Consider the following 22,739-nt stretch of genomic DNA (forward strand, 5'->3'; position numbering starts at 1 on the left):
ACAAAGTGATTCAAATTAAATGAACTAAATAATTAATTTAAATTCTTTAACTTTTAAATGCTACATTTCAAATTAATATTTACATTTCAAACATTACCTTTTGAAATCATGAATGTTTATTATACAAATATAAAAAATACTTATTTAATGTTTAATAAATAGTTTAACTGTTAACTTAATAAAAAAAGAAACGCAATACGGCAATTATTCCAACCATAAAAATCACCAATTAATATGTTAGAGTTCACAACTACGTTATAATATTGAGGCTAGGCTTAGCTAGGCTTGGCTAGGCTAGGCTAGGCTAGGCTAAAGCTACTCCAGCCTCTGCCATACCGGCTGCCTCTCTGCTTGTTTGTAGATCAGTGGTTCTTAACCTTTTTTGAGGTACCGAACCCACCAGTTTCATATGCGCACTCACTGAACCCTTCTGTAGTGATAAATAAAATATGATTTCCCCCCCAACCCACCCCAAGACATAGGGGTGAGCCAACTAAGTCTTCTTAAAGGTAGAGTCTCTGAGAACAGTTCTTCAAAATATAGTCAATGTTTTCAGCAAAGTTGAGCTGACTGTCCAAGAACGACCCAAATTTGCCACAGTTTCAACAGGTTGGTCATCGAGAGAAACTGGAACCACTTTAAGGTCTTGTTTAGATCATTTAATTAGCTCTACATTCTTAAAAGAATTAAAAATTTATAAGAAATAATAAAGACTTTGAGGTATTCTGATTTAGTAATGTAATTATATTAGTTGTGTTACCACCCCCACGCCACTAGAGGCAGTAGAAACCCCGAAAAGATGCAACTAAGGAGCAGATTTAGTAGTACACCGAAAGCTATAGAATAGACCCTTTTCACATGACGTCACACAACTTCCGTTAAGGCTTGAAACGGTGCATCTTTAGTTCCGGTGTGTGTAGTTAACGCTGTTTCTGGACTCTGAAGCTGCTGCCACAAATATGATTTGAAGATATATCACTATTTGCAAACAATTTTTCTCCATCAACATCATCTAAACTGGACAAATTCCTCACTGAATGATACCAGTTTGACTACAAAGGTACGTGTTTTGGATTTTTTCTAGCTGTTAGTTGATATGCTAGGCTAGCAATAGTAATTTGTTAGCTGGCTAACATTACGTAGCCTTTCTGTTTTGGAAATAAAAAGTATTTAGGCGCTAATCTTAATCAGATGTTTATAGTATAGACTGGGGTTGCCACCCGTCATGTAAAATGCATGATCGTATTAAACCCTCCTCACTAACGCTAGTTTCACCACCCGCTAAGTAGCGACATTACCTGAAGCCACAAGTCCAAAACTTAACAGTTATGCCAAACACCCGCTACTCCACCACGTCCTGAGAAGTGAAACTCCTGCTACAATCAAGACATGAGGAAGACGCTGTCTTAGATATAGATATTAACGTTTCATTGGAGAAATGTGATGAGCTATCGATCTATCTTAGCTATGGCTGAAACGATTCCTCGAGTGATTCGAGTACCTCGATTATTAAAATTCCTCGAAGAAAATTGACCTGCCTCGAAGCTTCGTTAATTTATGTTTTATCATTTAGCGCGCCGTGTTTCAGCCGGAACATTATTTGCGTTGCGCGGAGCTCTGACTTCCGCCTCTGAGTTGTTGACGGAAGCTACGTGTTAGCGGCATAACGTCCAATCTTCAAGTTCGGCCGGCGGGGATTTTACTGATTGGTGATAATTCCGGGTTTTCATCGTTTTTRTGGGACCAATAAACATCCTTAAAATGACCGGCGCRWTGCCGGGAGTYCGGCAGCCTTTCTGCTCCGGAGCTGCTGGTTGAACGGCGGGAAGAAGCTGAGGAGGATTTMTACAGGTGAGCGGAGAGACTGAACACGGCGGGCGGCTGAGGGTTGATGCTTACAGGGTAAGAGCAGCTTTACGGACCGAACCGCACAATAAACTTATATCATCCCGGTCTGAACAAACGGGAGGCGGAACATGGCGGGTAGATGAGTTTCTGAACAGAGGAGCCGTAAACATCCCGTGTTTCTCCCCCAAAAGTAACTGGTAGGGAAGCTCAAATGTGGAAAAAATAGACTGATGTTGATATCCGATAGTAACACTGGTGTTATGGAAGATTTACCAATATTTTATTTCATAATTGTTTTTATCCGATTACTCGATTAATCGTWAGAAAAATCTATAGATTACTCGATTACTAAAATAATCGTTTACAACAGCCCTAATCGTAGCTCATTAACTTCACATTTCTCCAATGAATATTTATCAAATGTTATGATTAGAAGGTTAAGTTGCGGTTGTAGACTTGACAGTAGAAAATTGATAACATAGGAATAACAACTTTATATCCCTTTTAACTAGAGATGGCAAAGCTGCGCGTCATCACGACTTTACACAAGTGTGTCTTTACCTCCGCAGCAGAGGCTCCGCCGAACCCCTGAGACCGACTCACCGAACCCCTGGGGTTCGATCGATCCCAGGTTAAGAACCGCTGATCTAGATGAATCCGGCTCCTCACAGGTCCGACACACGAGCAGATCACCGTTCAAAAGTGACACTAAACGTTTTGCGTTACCGTCTGACGCTTCTAATTGTCCCGTCATTGTCCGTCCCTCTTTATGGTCTGTGTGATACAATCACTGTTCCGCCATGTTTTCTTATGATTTTACATTCTTTACACCCAGTGAATCATGACTTTAATTTATTCTTTGTCCTTTTTTCCTCCTTCTTCTCACTTTCTTTCTTTTTTCTTCCCTTCCTCTTCTGAATTGACTTCACATGCAACTTTTGTTTTTGCTCCCATTTTTTATGAGCTCAACTCAAATATCTAAACATTTTTATATAAACAAAATAATAATTTCTCTGAAGTGTTGTTCACAAATCTGTCTAAATCTGTGATTGCCTTTCCACCTCACTGTGTGGAATATCAAAATGCTGTTTAGACAGCATGATTATTGCACAGGTGTGCCACAATGAAAGATACCTGAAAAGTCAGATCTTTGAGTTCAGCTCATGAAAAATGGGACTAAAAACAAAAGTTTATATTTTTGTTCAGTGTTTGAAGGGGAGGCAGAGCAGGTGGACAACGCCTCAGACTGCTCGTCATTAAAGAGCCATAATCCTTATTAATAAGGTATAAAATATGCAGGTCATAACTTTCTCACTTGTTGGTCACATGTAAAGAAACGGGTGATAGCTACACCCACTGCAGACTTTCTCTTACGTTTAGTAAAAAATGGCAAGATCATTCAAAATGCTCTACAAGGACAGGAAGATCATGTTTTTATTTTTATTTTTTTACAAAATAACATTAAATTTACCTGAGTAAACACATAAAACAGAGCATATGAATAGATGGAAACCAATAAAACATGCGACTCCGGAGCTGCATTTGCCTCTTCAGACCCTCTTCAAACCCACAATGCTGAAAACTGAGTAATGTTTTAAAATATAAACAACAAGATAAATGATAGATTAACTAGTTTTTGCTCATCATTCTCATGTAGCACATGCAAATCTCTTGGTTTCACGTTTTTCTAAAAAATTTTGTTACATTGAAGAAAATATATTGGTTTTTCTTTTTTTATTATAAGCAAGAATAGAATCATTCTTTAGTTTTAAACAAAATTAATATCCTTGATTAGATATTATCAAAATAATAATTTAATTCTTGTAGTTTTTATTACTCTGAACAAATTTTCTTTATCTGAACTGAGGCCAAAAACGGCTCTTAGGGCAGTAAGGTTTGTTCGCCCAGTTATTTCACAGCTGAACTTTTGTTAAATGTTTGAATTTTGTCTTTTTGTCATGTATTCAGGCATGACTTGCTGAAAAGAACCTATGACCGAAGAGAAAACTCTCTTTTTAAGACTTCCCTGCCATTTTTTTGCATCAAGAAGTTAATTTTTTAAACTATTCCTGTCAGTGAAAGTGTTTTACAATCTGTGAAAAGTGTTTGAAAGGGGTCTGAAAACAATGAGATGGAATAATAGTGTGACAAGTTGTGCTGCTCTAATTTTAGTTGTTTATCTCACTGAAGGGATTTAATGCACCTTTGTAACTGAATCATCTTCATCCATCTTTCCTTTGTCTTCTGCTTCTCCAAAATGGTGTTGAGGAAGTAATTCGTTCCAGAGTGAAAATCCGATAACTTGAGTCATCTCCAAAATGTTACTTTACAATAGCAGGCGTTACCAAATCTATCTGTAAGCCTTAAAATCACACTAATGTCAGTCTGTTATGAGACTGGCCAGTTCTGGTCCTTGAGGGCAAACGTTTTGATTGTTTTAATTCGTTTCCTGCTCAGATTTGCATCATTTAATTTAATGTATCATCAGGAAGCTCCTTCCTGATGATAGGAAGGAGCTTCCTATCATCAGGAAGATGACCATATGTTATCATCAAGACATATGGTCTTTCAAAAGACCATATGTCACTAAAATATTATAATGAAGGTTAACATTTTTAAAAAAATTGTTTTTTTAAGTATTTATTAAAATTGATACCATGTGCTGACGGTATATTATGAGACAGATGATCTGTGAAAGGATCTGAGCTGATATTGTCATCTGAAGAAATGCATCGACCAAAAACAACCAATCAGAGCCAGGACATGGGTCTTAGTGCTGTCATCAATCCTCGTGTATGTGCTGCTAAATGTGCTAATGGTGGAGAAATAAATAACCGTTTATCCATCGTCATCTGTAGCTATGCTAACTAGCCTTAGCATTCACAAAGTCAAATTTCTTTTAAGTCATGTTTGATATATTTAAAATACTGATGTTAGTTTATAAATCTCTGAACGTGATTTAGCACCACAATACCTTAAAGATCTGTTATTGTTGTACCAACCGTCTAGACCCCTCAGATCTTCTGGTCTGTTCTGCATCCCCAGAACCAGAACCAAACGAGGAGAAGCAGCATTCAGCTTCTATGCACCACAGATTTGGAACAAACTTCCAGAAAACTGTAAAAACAGCTGAAACACTGGGTGCTTTTAAATCTCAACTTAAAACCCACCTGTTTAGAGTTGCTTATGGCTAAATTAGGGTTAGAGTGCGGGTTTTGATGTCTTCCATGTTTTTATGTCTTTAATGTTTTGAATTTCTTTTTATTTCTTTTCTACGTTTTAATGATGTAAAGCCCCCCGGAAAACGTCCCAGTTAAACGACGTTTAACTAAAGTTCTACGGGGTTTAGAGTCCCAGTTGACGGAGTTTCAACTAAAAGCCTAGAGGTTGGAGTCCTTGTCAAACGGTGTTTTTGACTAAAGTCCCTGAGGGTTAGAGTCCCAGTTAAACGACATTTAACTGAAGTCCTAAAGGGCTTTTAATGTTTTTATCTTTTTTTTTTTATCTCTTTCTCTTTCACTGTTTATTCAATGTCACATGCTGTTTTTATTTTAATTATGTGAAGCACTTTGAAATGCCTTGCTGCTGAAATGTGCTATACAAATACAATTTGATTGATTGATTGATATATAATACAGCATTTTTATAATAACTGAAGATTATACTTGATTTGCTATAAAAGGGCAGCAAAACTGTGGAAAATACATAAGTTTTGGATGGACGACAGTTCAAAGACCTAATATGGGCAGAAATACAAACTAGTGTGTGTGTGTGTGTGTGTGTGTGTGTGTGTGTGTGTGTCCGTGTGCGTTTGTTTGTAATACTTTGTGGGGACCATCTTCCTGACACATACTACTTTGTGGGGACCCACTGTTCCTTGTGGGACCGAAGCCTCGTCCCCACAAGGGGAAACACTGTTTTTGGGTCAGGGGTCAGATTTAGGACTAACCAATTGAGTTTCGGTTAGGGTTAGTTAGGGTTAGGCTTAGGGTTAGGTTTAGGTTTAAATGAATGGAAGTCAATGGAAAGTCCCCACAAAGATAGTCACGCAAACATGTGTGTCTGTTTTCCTTAGTTGCCTCTGTGGTATGTTTCCTGGTATGATCACGGTTCGTTTTCTTGTGTGAGAACATGTTCATGTGGAGGTGGTATGATGGAATAATGAAAGTTTGGGGGGAAATTGCCGCACCTCAGCCACTCCCATTTAACTGCTTCTTATTTCACAGCTTGTATACGAGGAATCACACCCATTTCTTTTCCGCTTCTCAACTACACGCTCATCTGAGTGAGCAAATATCTACATTTACAATTACTGCTCAGAAGATTGTGAAACATTTTTATTTAATAAAAAATTACTTCTTCTCAGTTGATCTCCGGGACAACAGCTCTAATTTTCAGAAAAATGAAAAATTGGCCTGAAAAGAAATATCAGTTATTTAAATTAACTACAATTCCACAATAAATGTAATTATTTTTCTTGAATTCATTAAGATTGCAACATATTTACATTTAGTCTGTTAGTAGCCACACACTACCAACAGACTGTGAAAACAAATAGGATGGATTATAATTAGGCAGAACAGGAATGTAAGTACTTACGTCTTGATTGTTCTGAAGATGCCATTCTTTCCCTCTTAGTCCACACCAAGGGCTATAATCAAGACAGTCACTTTTTGACTAATACATTTTTGAGCGAAAAGAAAACACTCTCAAAATGTGACTCCACCCAATTTCAGCTTCCCTCAACTGCTTGTCAGAAATTAGAGGAAGAAAAAAAACCCCGCGCTCTCACAAAATCAGGCATCGGCTAATGGGTTTGACTCACTGTAAGTGAACTGACACATTTTCTCACATCACTCATCACATTTCCCCTTTACATCCAACCAAACACGTCCAGGAAAGGTTCCAGTCAGACGTTTGAAGCACCTCTAACTGATTAACTTTATTCTGGAATGATGGAGCTCCTCACCTTATCTGGCTGAATGTAGAAACCAGACGGAGAAAATCCATTTCTGCCACGACGTTTGCTTAGATAAGATAACAAACTTTGTTCATAGCTTCTGTTTGTGACACATAATGTTCTCCAACATAACCAGAAGTGGACCAAAAATTATACTCGGGTAAGAGTAGCACTGCTTCAAGTAAAAGAAAGAAGTAATTAACAATTATTTAATAAAAAAATGCATAATCAGACAGACCAAAATATAAAGTTAAGTGGAAATGTTGGTATTTTATGGACGAAAATGACAATAATTTATATAAGTAACAAAAAAATATTCCCCCAAATCAGTTACTTTCAATAAAAAAAATATATATTTTACAGAAACTGCAGATGTGTCTGTGTCTGTTGAATTTTTATTTAAAACATGTTTCATGTTCGTTTTTCATTCAGCGAGTAGAAAATCCAGAAATGATACAACTTAATAATAAAATTACCCGAGTAAAAGTAAAAAGTACAGTGTAGTAAAAAAACTCCTAAAAGTACTTTTAAAAAAAAGTTACTCAAGTAAATGTAATTGAGGAAATGTAACTAGTTAAAGAAGAGCCTTTGCAGAGGCAAACGTGATAAAAGGTTTTACGTATAAATCTCATTTTAAATAGAGCTGATCTTCACAGAGCAGTTCTATTTATAATGAGATTAATTGGGTTTAATCACCGTATGCAGACAGAACAAAACTCCTAAAAAACTCCAGCGTCTTTCCAAAAAAATCAGTTAAAAACAAACTAAACCACTTTTTAAACTTAGCTGAATAACGACCTGAGTATTTATTCCATCTGTTAATCCAAGTTTTTGGCTGTTAGATGATTGAAGCCTAAATTCTGTGCAGAATCATAACATCACAATATAATTCACTACATTTTCTAAGATAGCAAAATGAGAAAAGATTAAACATTATAAAACTTTTTCAGCTTTATGAGCTTTGACTATGCGTGAAATAACATTTCAGTGTTATTTCTGATTAATTTTATGTTTGATGCATCACAGTAAGACTTGAAAGAACATCTCTATTTGCATCCCTTGTTTTCCTGGTTGTCATCTTGTCGAGGATTTTATCCGACCGACTGTGAGAACCAAGAAACCAATTTTACCCAGCCAACAAAAAAACGCTGTAATAAATCTTTAGAGCTCATTGTTTAATATTTGCTGTTATTGCTTAATGTGTCAACCCCAGTCAGAGTCATGTAAAGGGCACAATTGTGCTGTTGACCAGAAAAATGATATTTGGTAACTTAGGGTAGCAGCAAATCTTTAATACAGTTGTTATACTTGGAAAAAAGGGATAATTTCCACGGAATGCATGACTGGGTTGCACCATCCATTTCTCAAAGAAATGGCATGTGGCTGGGCGTGACAAGGACTTTAAAAGCAGTGTCTGCAGAGTTATCAGGCAGAACACGCTTGGTGACAACCAGACCGCTTTCAGCTCATCATCTCAGGAGGAGAAACACGACAGGAGCAGCCATGAGTCTCAACCGGCCCACTGACTACAGCTCAGGTGCAGTACGAAAACTCCAGTATTTGTTTTTGAACACAGACTAAAACTATGTAAAGTTTAAGGCATGTAAATCTTTTCGTTGGAGATTTTAAAACTCTGGAGACATTTTGGTTGCAGTTCCACCGTACAAAGCTGTTATTGAAAAGCAACAATAAAAATTGAACATGCTCAAACTTGTCTCAGGTGGACATAATCCTTAAAAATATAAAGGCTGCGCCCAGAATGAATGGATCAAGATTTAAAAGAAAAATGGCTGCTATTAAGACACTTCAAGAGCGTTATGACTTCAGGCTTTAATGTAGGAGGCCTCACGGCATTAAAAGACCATTTCTGTTTCTTAAAGCTTAGTTTGGTCAGTTTGTAGTGTGTCGGACTTGGTTGCATGGCAACATTTACAAGAATACCATATTTTCCTTTTTTCCCCTTTTTCTACACCAAAATCCTCTCCTTGTTACATCCCAGCTGCTAAGACAAGTCTGGTGAATAAATCAGAACTTTTTACATTTTTTAAAACAGCATTTTTTTTTTCAAAAAGTTTGTGCGATTCTATCCAAGCCTATACATAATACATACATAATAAACAACATTTATCTCCATTCTCTTCCTGAACTTAGCGACAATAAAAAACAGATGTTTTTGTATATATATATTTTTTTTACATAAAAATAGGTGATATAATAAATCTGACTATGCAATGTCCCATCCTTGGTTTTTTCCTACACCTTCTATTTTGTTGCTTATATATTCTGTAAATTGATTTTGGCTCATGAGAAAACTGAATTTTTGCTTTTTTGTGATATTTAGCTATTTTAAATTTTGTGATGATAATAACAACCCAAGTTTACAAAATCCATCCAGCTTTCTTTATTAATATAAATAAAAGCAAACTTCCCCCAGGGCAGCTTAGCAGAAAAACAGACTTCATCTTTTTTTTTTTTAAATCTAAAATATTTCAGATTTTACATTAAATCACTGGATTCCATGTGGATCCTTGAACTAAAAAAAACACTACATTTTAAAATTATAGATGATTATGAATAGGAGAAGCTATTAAACATCTAAATCGATGAATGAGAACAGAAGTATGGCAGAGCAGACCAAGCAGCGGAGAAAATGATTATCTTTGCAGAGGTTCACAGCTCAGCAGGGCGCCTATTAGACTGAGATGAGTCTGACTGTGAACAATTATTATTTATTTGTTCTTTTGCCATTTGAGTAACTCTGAATGTGTTTATTTAATTGCTTGAGCTTTACAGATGAATGTAGAGGAGCTTTCAGGCAGACGGGTGTTTCTGGCCGCCAAGAACAACAGAACACACCTTGGAAATGTAACATTAAACTTTCCAGGCAACTTTGTCAAAATAAAACAGCAACTTAGTGGCTTTTACAAACATTTTTATGTTGTAATTTGAGTTTGATACAGTGTTGATTTGTAGAATATAAAAACAGATTGTCAAACATTAATCCAGCAAGCGATTCACCTGCTAAGGGAATAACCTGGAGATTAATTTTATTAATCTATAAACAGACAAATATTTTCATTTTTCTCTCAGCTGTGTTTATTTACGATTAAAGAAAATAACTTTATCCAGAGTTATTGAGCAGTTCAAACAGTGAATCTGCTGCCGTGTTCAGTGTCTGGTTTGGTGAAGGTCGAGGAAAGGAAAAGCCAAGATGTGAACGGCGACGTGGCACCGTGAAGATTTATTTAAACTTGACATGAGTTCACCAAACTACTTAAATGGAATGTGAGACAGGTGAGGCGGAAACTAATCAGGTACCAGGTGAAAAACATGAGCTAACAGGATGGACTAAAGGAATAAATGATGCAAACGAGAAATAAAACCAGACATCCAGAAGAGCCGCGTCAAACTCTTCTTCATTTTGGGCCAAATCAAGATCAGGAATGTTCTAAAGTATTGATAAAACCCATTAACAAACTGTTAAAATATTAATAAATATCACTTCATAAAATGAAACATCTTTTCACATTATCCAATCCCTCCAGGATGCCACAATTAATTTAGTGATTTTATTTTTTTTTTGCAAATAAAATCACTACTTTTGTGGCGCTAATTTATAAATATTTTTAAGGACTTTTACAATATTTACTTTTATGTATTACATTAACTTGACATCAAGTAAGGCTCAGGCATCGGTGTCGTAAAAGTACAAAATACTTCCATAAGGTGGGAGTTAAAATGTACAATAAACTTACGGTTATGCATTAGCGGGGAAAAATGTGGGAATCTGTTGATTTTACGTGAATTTACAGAATCACAGAAAATGGATTGACATAATTTAGCATCTGGAGCCTTGAGGGCCACACAGAAAGCTACGGTGGGCCATGTTTGGCCCCCGGTCCTTAGGTTTGATCTGGAAGATAACAGACCCTGTTCAACACAAGTGAAAAGAAAACCAAATGAGACCAGGGATGAGAATTAAATAAGACTAACTGAAGCAGAAATCTAATTTAAACAAATAGAAAATAAAAACACGACACCAGGACAAATACAAACAGATAAACAAGAAAAAGCCTGATGGTTTGGTGAGTTGTGTTTGACTTTCTCCAAACATTTAGCTGTTAAGGTCCAACATTTCTAATCCAGGCTGTTCTGGAGAAGAGAATATTTCCCTAAAGCAGGGGTGTCAAACTCCAGTCCTGAAGGGCCGCTGTCCTGCAGTTTTTAGATGTGCCACAGGTACAAAACACCTGAATCAAATGGCTTAATTACCTCCTTCTTGTGTAGGTAAGTTCTCCAGAGCCTTGCTAATGACCTAATTATTCTATTCAGGTGTGGTGCAGCAGAGGCACATCTAAAAGTTGCAGGACACCGGCCCTCGAGGACTGGAGTTTGACACCCCTGCCCTAAAGGTTCAGGCAGACAGCTAGACGGGCAGATTTTGGAGAAAATTGTAAAAAATATTTTCATACCTCTCCTGCTGTCGACTTGAAATCTCCAAAGAATGTTTTTTTTTTTCTTACACAACTTGACCACACAGTGAACTTGTCATCATTAAAACTGCTTGTAAAACAATCTGTGCCAGATAATTAGGGAGAAGCTGTTTCTTTTCTCGGCTTGTGGCTGTTGACATTTCCTCTGAGCTTCATGTTAACACACGCCTGGAGGTTCATGCTTCTGAAGAGATTCTTACCTGCGTTTAATGAGGGAATCTGCTTCACAACATCCAGCAGCTGCAACAGTTTTTGGATGTTTATTTGGTTGCATTTTAGCCAGAATTTTCTAACTAAATAAAAACATTTAGTTCTCCGGAGAATCGGTTACCTGTGTAGGTGTTGCTCTTTTTTAAAAAGCCAGAAACGGTAAATTAATTGGGACTGGAATCACAACCTTAATACTATAATATGATATGCTTACCTGTAGCTCACTTTCGTTACTCACTCATTCATAGTCACACAATAATTAACAAGTAATTATTGATTCATTTAACCCAAACTTTCTCTTCGTTGTTCTTTTCTGGGGCAAAATCCACGTTCAGATGTTGCTCAATCTGTTTTTGTGATTGGATTTATTTACTTACAGTTCTTTATCCAACTTTCTTTGCATGAGGTTTGTGGATTTCTGGAGTGTTTGCACAACTCTTGAGGGTGTTTCTGCAGAAAGGGTGTGTTTCATTGTACTCTCCTGTTTTGGCATGCCCCGTTCACACACAGGCTGGGATGAGTAAATTAAGCAACCAACACACCCAGTTTCTGCTGTCAGTGTATGTCAGCAGACTTTTGACAGATAGTTAGTAACAGAGTTCAACACTCACCACGCCCCGTCTGCATCCAGCTGCCCGGAACCGGCAGGATTGGTTTTCAGAACAATCAGGCTCAGAACCGCGAGAAGCACTTTGACCTCGTTAATTACTCAATAGCATGAACTACATAAATCATAACGCTTTAAAAATAATCTGAATCATCTTGTAGGGCCAGAATACATTAACAAAACCAATTAAACTGTTAAAACAACACAACAACAATAACTAGCTGTTCCTCCGGGATTTTGTGATTGCTTTACTGTACTGTACGTTTTGCAATCAAAATTATACATTTTGTGGTGCCAATTGTGAAATATTTGTAAGGAATTCGATATTTGTGCTCATGTATGATGTTAAATGAGATTTTTTGTTACTCGCCGTATCGATTACAGAGTATTAACTTGACATCAAGTAATGCTGATTCAGCAGTCGCTTAACCCCATTATTTTTGACCAGTTTTGAGAACATGTGCAGTAAAATCATAAAAAATTTGCAGATTTGTTGATTTTGTGTGACTTTTGCAGATCTGTGACAAACTGGATGAACTTACTGATGTAATTTAGAGTCTTGAGGACCACTGGAAAAGCTATGGTGGGCCAGATTTACCTTTCCTTGAGTTTGACACGTGTGGTCTAGGAACTCAGTATTTCAGCCGTTTTGCAGTTTTATGGAAATTTGATCCAGATTTGTGGTGCATAGAAGCTTTTCTTTCTGTCTTTTCTTTATTTGACCAGGTGAAACTTCACAAAAATCCAGATCTGATATGTAAGAGGGAAATCTGGAACCCATTACGACCGGGTTACACAAAAGTAAAACAAACTAAACCATATAAGCAAGTTCAAAACAATCACAAAGTATTATAAAAGCAATTATTTCTGATTCATACGCTGCTGAATGCTCCTCCTCCAGGTTTGGGTTTAGTTCTGGATGCAGAGCAGAACCAGAACCCGAGAGGTCTGGAAGGTTGATCCAGCAGCAGCAGATCTTTAAACCCATCAGTGATTTATAAACTACCAGCAGTAGTTTAAATCCTGTTCTCTCAGTGAAGAACTGTAGAACTGGTGATGTGCTCTATCTTCCTGGTTTTAGTCAGAATGCGACTAAAGAGAAACGCCTGGATGAGTTTCTTTATGTCTTGCTGAGACATTACTCCTCTAATCCTGGAAATGTTCTTCAGGTGATAGAAGGCTGACTTTGTAACCGTCTCTATGTTGCTCTGTATGTTAAAATCTAGTTTCTATCTGAATAATGTTATGATTCTTCTTTATTTTTTGTTTGTCCTGTCCTGTTTTTGTAGTTTTTAGATTAGTGGACCTCCACAGTGACACCAACAACAATGAGCATCACACCAGTGAGATCTCCGTGACGGAGCTGATCGTCCGACGAGGCCAAGCCTTCAAACTCACCCTCAAACTGTCTCAACCTTTCAACCTGGGCTTTGACCAGCTCATAATGACCGTGGTGACAGGTTGGTGCCTTTAAATTCATTGTTTGTATCTAGGCCTGTTGCAATAAGTGATAAATCAATTAATCACATGATAGATTAAAAGAGGCTCAATAATTCCCATTTGCATGATTTACCGTTATTCTCTTTCTACCAAAAACTGGATGTTTTGTTTACAGAGACTTCATAATTCATTTTATTTGTTGTTTTGTAAAATGTCTTCCAGTTCCATCCAAACATCAGTTAAACCTTTTAGTTTGATATATAAAAAACCTTTTAGTGCCTTTTTGTTGATATTTATCCATATTATTTTATCTAAAAAAATTTAAATAAAACATGTTGAAGTCCAGTATTAACTGGAAACAGCCAGTCAGAGCCAGGAGGAAGGTCTTAGCGCTGTCAATCATAATCTGGGTGGTGCTGCTCTTTCCTCCTCATGCTCCCTGCTACTACAACTTTTCCTGTTAGCAAGATTCAGTTGTGAATTAGCACAGCCACAGATGATGGCGGATGTACAGTTTTCCTGTGATGATAAGTTGTTTCTCTGCTTTTAGCACATTTAGGAGCGAGTACATGAGCACGATTGACAGCATTAAGGTCCACCTTCTGGCTCTGATTGGTTGTTTTTGGTGCAAACCTTTCACAGATTATCTTTCTCATCATATTAACTGTCACAGCATGGAGGCAGTTTAACAAATATATAATAAACATATTTTTTTTTCATTAAAGTTACATCCTGCACCTTTAATAGCTATTTTTATTTGCATGGGGCCTATAAATGAATCTCTATTTTATAAAGTTTCATATATTTATTGTATAAAACTGAACTCATACTTGCATCCAGAGGATTGTTGTCTAACTCCTTCAGTTGCGTCTGTTTGCAGGAAAAGATCCATCGGAGGATCTGGGGACGAAGTCTCGCTTCGGCGTCCCGGGCCGGTCGCTGCATTCGGCTTCAGCCAAGGCGGTGTGGAAGGCAGAGCTTCAACGGGGCTCTTCTCCTGAAACCGGAGTCCTGGTTCTGATTGTTTCACCGCCAGCTGATGCTCCCATCGGCGAATACACTCTGTCTGCCAGCTTCAAGGACAAGGAAAAGGTTTTGGCAAACTTCTCTGTCCTCTTCAACCCGTGGAGTTCTGGTGAGTTTGTGGGTTATTTGTCTTTTCATTTCTTTCTGTTTGTTTTTGAGTGTGAGGGGATGTAGTGAGCTTTTCAGAAGTTTCTAAATTAACTCTAGTTCAGTGTTTCTCAAACTTTTTCAGGTCACTTAGCCCATTTAACACACACTCACCTGATAAGATAAGCAATTATTTAAAAAATTTGATTTTATTTTGCTTTAAATTAAGTGTTGAACGTGTTTCAATAGACAAAAGAAACCATTTTGGCCCAATAATTACTTTTTAAATTTGTTTGTACTTAATAAATGGCATATTTCATCATCATAACCAAAAAGCTTTATTTTGTATAAAATATAAAAACAACATTTATTGCATTTCCCCAACCTAAGATACTAAGATACACACACACACACACACACACACACACACACACATATATATATAGCTCTGGAAAAGTTTGAGACCACTACAAAATGATCAGTTCTCTGATTTTATTCTTTACTTTTTCCAGACCGTTTTATATTAAAATATCCAATAAAATATCTGCATTTATGTCTGGACAGTAAATTATTATCTTTTAAATATTCAGACCTGGTCCAGATATAAAACAACTCAATTTCAACGTAGATCTAAATATCCTCCACAAGAATTTCTCCCTGATTTTCCGAATTTAGTTGCTTACTACTCATAAATACTCTATATAACCCCTCTAAACGCTGATATATCTCCCCTCAAACAGTTTTTCTCTGTTGTTTTGAGCTGATTGACCAGTTTCTGTGTCATTTGGCTTCCTCTGCAGATGACTGGGTGTTTCTGCCCAAGGAGGAGGAGAGGCGGGAGTATGTGCTGAACGAACAGGGAATCATCTACAGAGGAGGCGGAGATTACATCTCTCCAATGTTCTGGGACTTTGGGCAGGTACAAACCAAACTCATAAATGTAATAAAAACTTAATGTGTTTTTACTGAACTCCTTCAAGATGAGACTAAATGTTTAATTTTACAAAAGAGAATGTTTATTGGATTATCAATAAATAATAAATAATTGGCTTTATCAGAAAACTTCAGTTCACCTTATTTAAGTGAAGGACATAGTTGTGTTTGGATGTTTCAAAATAAACTGTTTAGTTTTACTGACACCTGGTGTTTAGATTTTATTTCACAGTTGTGGAATAACGGCAGACTAAGAGCAGTAATCTACCATTTCTGTCTTTTTGTCCAGTTTGAGCAGGGCATGGTGAAGATCTGCCTGAAGATGCTCGACCTCAACGTCAAATACTGGCTTAATCCAGCTGATGACGTTTCTGCTCGCTGCAGCCCCATCTACGTCAGCCGGGTGGTCAGCGCCATGGTAGGCCACAAACCCGTCGTCAGGTTTAAGTGCCGTAATTTGCCGACAGCTGACGTAAACTGCTTGTGTGTTAAGGAAAAAAAAAATTTCAGATAAGTTTGCATGAATAATAAATAGATTAATAACACAAAAATGAAGGATTTTATATCTCTGCATGCTTTAGTTAATTTTATAAACACACATTATAGTCCAGGGGCTGCACAGTGGCGCAGTTGGTAGAGCTGTTGCCTTGCAGCAAGAAAGTTCTGGGTTCGATTCCCAGCCCCGGTCTTTCTGCATGGAGTCTCCATGTTCTCCCTGTGCATGGTGGGTTTTCTCCAGGTACTCCGGTTTCCTCCCACAGTCCAACAACATAACTGTCAGGTTAACTGGTCTCTCCAAATTGCCCCTAGGTGAGAGTGCGTGTGTGCATGGTTGTTTGTCCTGTGTGTCTCTGTGTTGCCCTGAGACAGACTGGCGACCTGTCCAGGTGACCCCGTCTCTCACCCGGAACATTAGCTGGAAATAGGCACCAGTTTTTTATAGTTTTTTCTATAAAAACTATAGTAATTTCCAGTAATTTCCTATCAATTACTGTCTTCATTTATTTCAATTAACAAAAATGTTTCCTCAATTTCATATTTCGTTATTTTGTCAGTTTCAGTTAACCATGACAGCCTTTTCTTACATTCGGAGCAGAAACCTAAAACTTTGGATTCGTGTGTATTGCTGACATGAAAGTGTGATTAACTTTCCTTCAGATCAACAGCTCCGATGAAGGCGGCGTTGTGATGGGAAACTGGGGAAACGACTACAGCGGCGGGTTCCCGCCCACCTACTGGAGCGGCAGCTACGCCATCCTGAAGCAGTGGTACAACTCCTACTACCGCTCCGTCAGATACGGGCAGTGCTGGGTGTTCGCCGGCGTCATGTGTTCTGGTAAAGTCTGACTGTCAGCTTCTACATTCACTGAAAATATAAGTATATAAGTATTATAAACAATATGGTTTTTACATGTTGTCACAGAGATAATCTGTGAAAAGATGGATCACCTTCTCCTCCCCTGAAGAAATGTACAAAAACAACCAATAAGAGCCAGGAGGAGGGGCTTAGAGCGCTGTCAGTCAACCTTGTGTACTCGCTGCCAAATGTGCTAATGGCGTCTAAACAACTCATCATTACAGAAAGACTGTTTATCCACCACCATGCTAACTTGACAGGCCACGCTAGCTGCAGCGTAGTAAAGAGAAATGAAGGGATTGTGATTGACAGCGCTAAGACCCGCCTCCTGGATCTGATTGGTTGTTTCTATTTAGCAGTGGGAGAAGGTAGAGGAGCTCATTTTTGTCAGATTATCTGTCTCGTACCATAATGTCACAAAAATGGAGACAATTTCAACAAATGTGTAAAAGAACATATTTTTTATAAAAGTTACATACTGCAGCTTTAATAATCAAAAATAAAGTCACTACAAAGGCATCAAGACGAACCAGGTGGAGAAAAAAAAACATTTTCCTGAATTTTTCCTGCGTGGTTTCAGTGATGCGGCTGCTGGGGATTCCCTGCCGTGTTGTCAGCAACTTCCAATCGGCTCACGACACCAACAAGAACCTGACCATCGACAACTACTTTGATAATAACGGAGCGATGGAGCGGGAATCCAAAGACAGCATCTGGTGAGAGGCTCTGTATTTACTACTCTAAAGATGCACAGAGTCTGAAGACCTCTCAGTGTCTGTTGGTTTTTATTTTAGCATGTTTGTTGAGAGTCTGAATGTTGTGCTCTCTTCTTAAGGAACTTCCATGTCTGGGTCGAGGGGTGGATGAGACGACCAGACCTGGCAAAAGACGGGAAATATGATGGCTGGCAGGTTGTGGATCCAACACCACAGGAAAGGAGTGAAGGTACGGAAAGCCTTCCCTCGGCATCTTTTATTAATTCTCATCAACTTGTTGTTTTGTACTCATCTTAAACCAGTGGGGTGAACGTTTGGATAAAATAACTTGATAATCTGTTGCCTGTGTGTCTGCAGGTCTGTTCTGCTGCGGCCCGGCCTCAGTGACCGCCATCCGGAACGGAGAAGTCGATCTTAAATACGACGTCCCGTTTGTCTTCGCCGAGGTCAACGCCGACTCCGTTTACTGGCTGGTCAGTATAGAGTAAACTCTGAAGCATTAGAAAATAAAAGCTCGATTGCTTATGATGGGTTTTTGATGGCCTTGCCAGGTGAGAAGTGATGGATCCAGGACGAAAATCTTTTCTGACACGGAGACAGTTGGACAGAACATCTCCACCAAGGCGGTTGGCTCGTACAAGAGGGTGGACCTCACCAACACCTACAAGCACAGAGAAGGTGGGCTCACCTGCATGGACAGCAGGGGGCGCTCTGTGTTTTCAAACTGAGCTCTGATTAGCTACAAGATCCATCCATTTTCTTTACACCCTTGTCCCTTAGTGGGTTTGGGAGGGTTGCTGGTTCCTCGCCAGCTAATGTTCCGGGCGAGAGGCGGGGTCACCTGGACAGGTTGCCAGTCTGTCGCAGGGCAACACAGAGACACACAGGACACACAACCATGCACACACACACTCACACCTAGGGGCAATTTAGAGAGGCCAATTAACCTGACAGTCATGTTTTTGGACTGTGGGAGGAAACCGGAGTACCCGGAGAAAACCCACCACGCACAGGGAGAACATGGAGACTCCATGCAGAAAGACCGGGGCCGGGAATCGAACCCAGAACCTTCTTGCTGCAAGGCAACAGCTCTACCAACTGCGCCACTGTGCAGCCCTATTAGCTACAAGAGCTTTTTGTAAAACATTTATTTAAAGATGACAGGAAATTTAGTAAATAAAACATCAACAACAAAACTTAAATAACTGAAAGTCTTTCTGTAGGTTATGTATGTACAATCAAACGCCATGATCATTTTGAACAGATAATTACCAGTAACACAGTAATACACCGTAATACACGGTGAATTACCGTGCTCCAGGTGTAAATATGGTGTATTTTTCATACACCGTGTTACTGGTGTATGAAAAGAATAATAAATCAAACAACACTGGAGGAAACCTGATATTTACAGACTCAAATCAACTGACATGAAACTGTTAAAGCGTTAAAATGCTGTGATGAAACTTGTTTATTCACGCAGCTTCTTTGACTGACCCGATACAGGATCTGTGGAGGAAAGAAAGGTCTTTGCATATGCTCTCGACAAAATCGTCAATGGATCAACGGTGAGGCGGGATGCTGGCGGTTCTGGTTCGGGGGTTTTGGCTTCAGGGTTGGAGATGAGCACCGCACCTCCACCTGATCCTTCTCAACCACAGCTGCTCATCCGATTTGAAGAGGTAGCCTTCGTCCAGAGTGCCAGACGTCTTTCCTGGTCTGCCTCTGTGAGGAAGAGAGGGAATTTTCACTTTCCTCTGATTCCCAATGAAGGTCTCAAAGCCAGAGAACGGGAAGGATGTGAACCTGAAGATGATTGTGAGCAGTGACACCAGCACCACCAGAACGTTTTCCGTCAGCATCAGCGTCCAGGCCATGAAGTACACGGGCCAGCCAGAGGGGAACATCCAGACCGAGGTCACAGAGCAGAAGCTGCTGCCGAAGAAAGGTCCTTCACTTTTCGTTTTTCTTTGAAAACCTGGATCTAAAATTGAAATCTGACAATCATGAACTCAAATTTGCTTGTTTTTTTTTGGTTTGTTTTAGATCTGATTGTCCCTATTAAGGTCCCATTCTCAGTCTACCATAAGTACATGATACAAAGCCGGACCATGAGCATATCAGCGATAATCACGGACCTACAGAAGGAGAACAACGTGTACTTGGCAACAGAAAGAGTTGTGCTCACCAACCCCCCAGTCTCCATCACTGTAAGTACAGAAATTACCAATGTAACTTTTTAAAAGTCACCTCTTCCCCACCCATTAAAGGGGCAGTATCATGTAACTTTCCATCGTGTTTTAATGTTTTTCCCTGATCAAAAACAAACCTGGGGCGTCGCCTTGATTCTTTTACGCATGTTTGAGAAATCCTTTGATCTCCATGGCAACCGTTCAGCTGTCACAAACGCCTGGTTGGACCTAGTGAGCAGTGACACCAGCACCACCAGGACGTTTTCCGTCAGCATCAGCGTCCAGGCCATGAAGTACACGGGCCAGCCAGAGGGGAACATCCCTCTGGGATGTTCTGGGATGTTCCCCATTTTAACGCCAGCCAGAGGGGAACATCCCTCTGGCTGGCCCGAGGGATGAGCCTCATCTTGAAGGAGCTTCAAGATGAGGCTCATCCTCAGAGCTCCTTCAGACTAGCCAGCAGCAATTAGCAAACCGCTGGAGATACACTGATTTTATTTTTTACAGTGTGGAACTGCTCAGTGGCTTAACATGAAACTGGATCAGATCTGGTTCAAGCATATTTGTACTTTTTGTCTTTTCACCACGACTGATAAGTCTGAGGAAAATATACTTTTTTGAATTTCTTTTCTTATTGAGTTATTAATCTACGTTTTTAGGTTGAAAAGGTAAATGTGATTCTTTTAGAGTTATTTTTTTAGCGGATTAAGGCTGTTTGTGATGCAGGTGTCTGGGGGAAGCAAGGTGAACCAGGAGCTGACTGCTGAAGTGGTTTTCACGAATCCTATCGATGAAACCTTGAGCGATTGCTCTATGAGTCTGTCTGGAAGTGGACTCATGATCGGGCAAGAAATAACCAAGTGAGTATGCATGACGGACCTGCAAAATTATTGCAGAAATGTTATCTATGATGGTTTTTAGGCATTTAAACTGTAAATATATATAATCTGCTGAATTGAAGGTTTTCTACACTGCAATAAAGTCTGAGAGGGAAACGGTAAAATCAAGTGTTGGTATTTGCTCAAACTATTTTTGAAATTGCTTTCGTGCTGCTTGCAGACTTCCAAATCTGCGGCCCAACTGCAGGTTCCGTGTTGCAGTCGTCCTCGTTCCCTACAAAACCGGAGAGCGGAGTCTGCTGGTCAACTTCAGCTGCAGTTCCTTCAAAGACATCAAGTCCAGCTGCATCGTCAACATTAAACCTTGACTTTCTCACATCGTCTTCGCTTTACGAGATGATTGAAATCAAGACAGAAGATGTGTTTTAGGTTTTACGGTTTTGCATAATCTGGGATATTATATGTTAATTAAAGCGTTGCAGAATTTCTTGCTAATCTAGAAATAATTTATTTAAGGATGTTTTGATTTTACTTTGAGTCTTAATGAAAGGATTTATAAAGGAAATAGCACAAACTGTCCTGCTTTCCAGCAACTAAAGAAACTTTTTCCTGCAGTTTCGTACCTCTGTGTGCTTTGTGTCTCAGGGATTTCTCTTTGTAATATGTATTCCTGATTAATAAATTTCCAAAACATGAAATGTTGTCGATTTGCAATTACTTAATTGTGCAACTTTTTGTCTAATTAAATAACAAAAACCTAGACTCTAGTTAGGACGTGTAACTCTGTGACATAATAGCTTTAATAATCAAATAAAGTTGGAGTCTGCTATGATTTTTTCACTTGGGATTTAATTATTCACACTATTTATTCCTCTTTTTTCTTTACTTTTTTATTCATTCCAATAAGTTAATAGTTGCCCTCAGTAAATGCCTTAATATTTTGATTGTGACAAGACAAAAAGAGTATTTTAAGCCAGTGTGCCTAAATAACAGTATTGCAAACATATGAGAGAACAAAATTAAATTTAAAAATTAAATTATTTCTAATTTTCAAGTTAATACTCAAATAACGCGAGACCTGCTCATTGAACATGAGTTTTTTTTTAAATATAACTTTATTTCAAACAAATAACATGAACATACATATGGACGTTAATGACAAATATTAAAATATTATAATAATATAAAATAATTACAGACATTCAGGATGTTGATGTTAAAATCTAGAGAGACAAAAGTTAAAGAAATATACATTGGTAAAATAAAACTTTGTGCACCTTTTCAGTTATAGTTTTCATAACAGAAAGTGTCATAAATATATTTAATTACATATAAAGAAGGATATATTACAGCAAAAAGAAAAAGGAAAAAACAACAAACAAAAAACAAACAGAGAGATCCGCTTATGAGATGAAGTTACATTTTTGGAGAAGAGTTAAAGTTTTTACCAGTTTCCTGTTATTAAAGTTAAGTTTTTCAACAGAAGCAATATTTATTTTTAAGTCAGTTTCTCGTTGAACATTTATTCGCGTCCCAGAGCCAGAAACGGCGTTTCCCTGAAATAGAAACCGACCAACTGCTGCGCTCCGTCTGATGATGCGTTCACGGCTGTGCACAAAATGGGACACATTAAATAAAACGTCTCAACATGTGATGGTATTAAAAAAAGAAGAAAAAAAAATAGAAAATGATGTTCCTTGTTTGAAAAAAAGGCTTTCAGTTTTCATTTGAGTTTAAACGTTTTGTGTGTTTTTAAAATGTGCCAATTTCATAGTAAAAATAATTCACCAAAGCCATTTAACCCAGTTAAAAGTTTTGCTATTTGCAGCTGTAAGATCCAAAAAGATCAGTACCATTGATTATAAATCAGTCACTGTGGATGTTTTATTTTTGCTTTCTTAAATAAAATGGTTTCGGTGATTTTATGTGTCCATGTGCTTTTGATTAATACCAAATACTATTGCTACTACTACTACTACCACTACTACTCATAATAATTGAATAAATTAATTTAAAAAACAGCATGGAGGG

At 38.3% G+C, this 22,739-nt stretch overlaps 1 protein-coding gene across 2 annotated transcripts; it reads left to right on the forward strand.

The window, feature by feature from the left end:
• Nucleotides 1-2,395: 2,395 nt before the first annotated feature.
• Nucleotides 2,396-21,406, forward strand: LOC103464295 (protein-glutamine gamma-glutamyltransferase E-like). 2 transcript variants are annotated; one of them, XM_008408287.2, is made up of 15 exons: nt 2,396-2,519; nt 13,408-13,578; nt 14,439-14,693; nt 15,472-15,590; nt 15,894-16,022; nt 16,763-16,940; nt 17,542-17,677; nt 17,797-17,906; nt 18,035-18,150; nt 18,229-18,355; nt 19,184-19,359; nt 19,451-19,625; nt 19,724-19,887; nt 20,596-20,729; nt 20,929-21,406. In XM_008408287.2, the coding sequence occupies exons 2-15, from the start codon at nt 13,563-13,565 to the stop codon at nt 21,074-21,076; spliced, it is 1,983 nt and encodes a 660-aa protein (XP_008406509.1). In that variant the 5' UTR covers nt 2,396-2,519; nt 13,408-13,562; the 3' UTR covers nt 21,077-21,406. The 2 variants fall into 2 exon arrangements, with proteins under 2 accessions (XP_008406509.1, XP_008406508.1); XM_008408286.2 differs by lacking the exon at nt 2,396-2,519 and adding an exon at nt 8,259-8,345.
• The last annotated feature ends 1,333 nt before the right edge of the window (nt 21,407-22,739 follow it).

This window comes from Poecilia reticulata, linkage group LG5, assembly GCF_000633615.1.
Source record: "Poecilia reticulata strain Guanapo linkage group LG5, Guppy_female_1.0+MT, whole genome shotgun sequence".
NCBI lineage: Eukaryota > Metazoa > Chordata > Actinopteri > Cyprinodontiformes > Poeciliidae > Poecilia > Poecilia reticulata.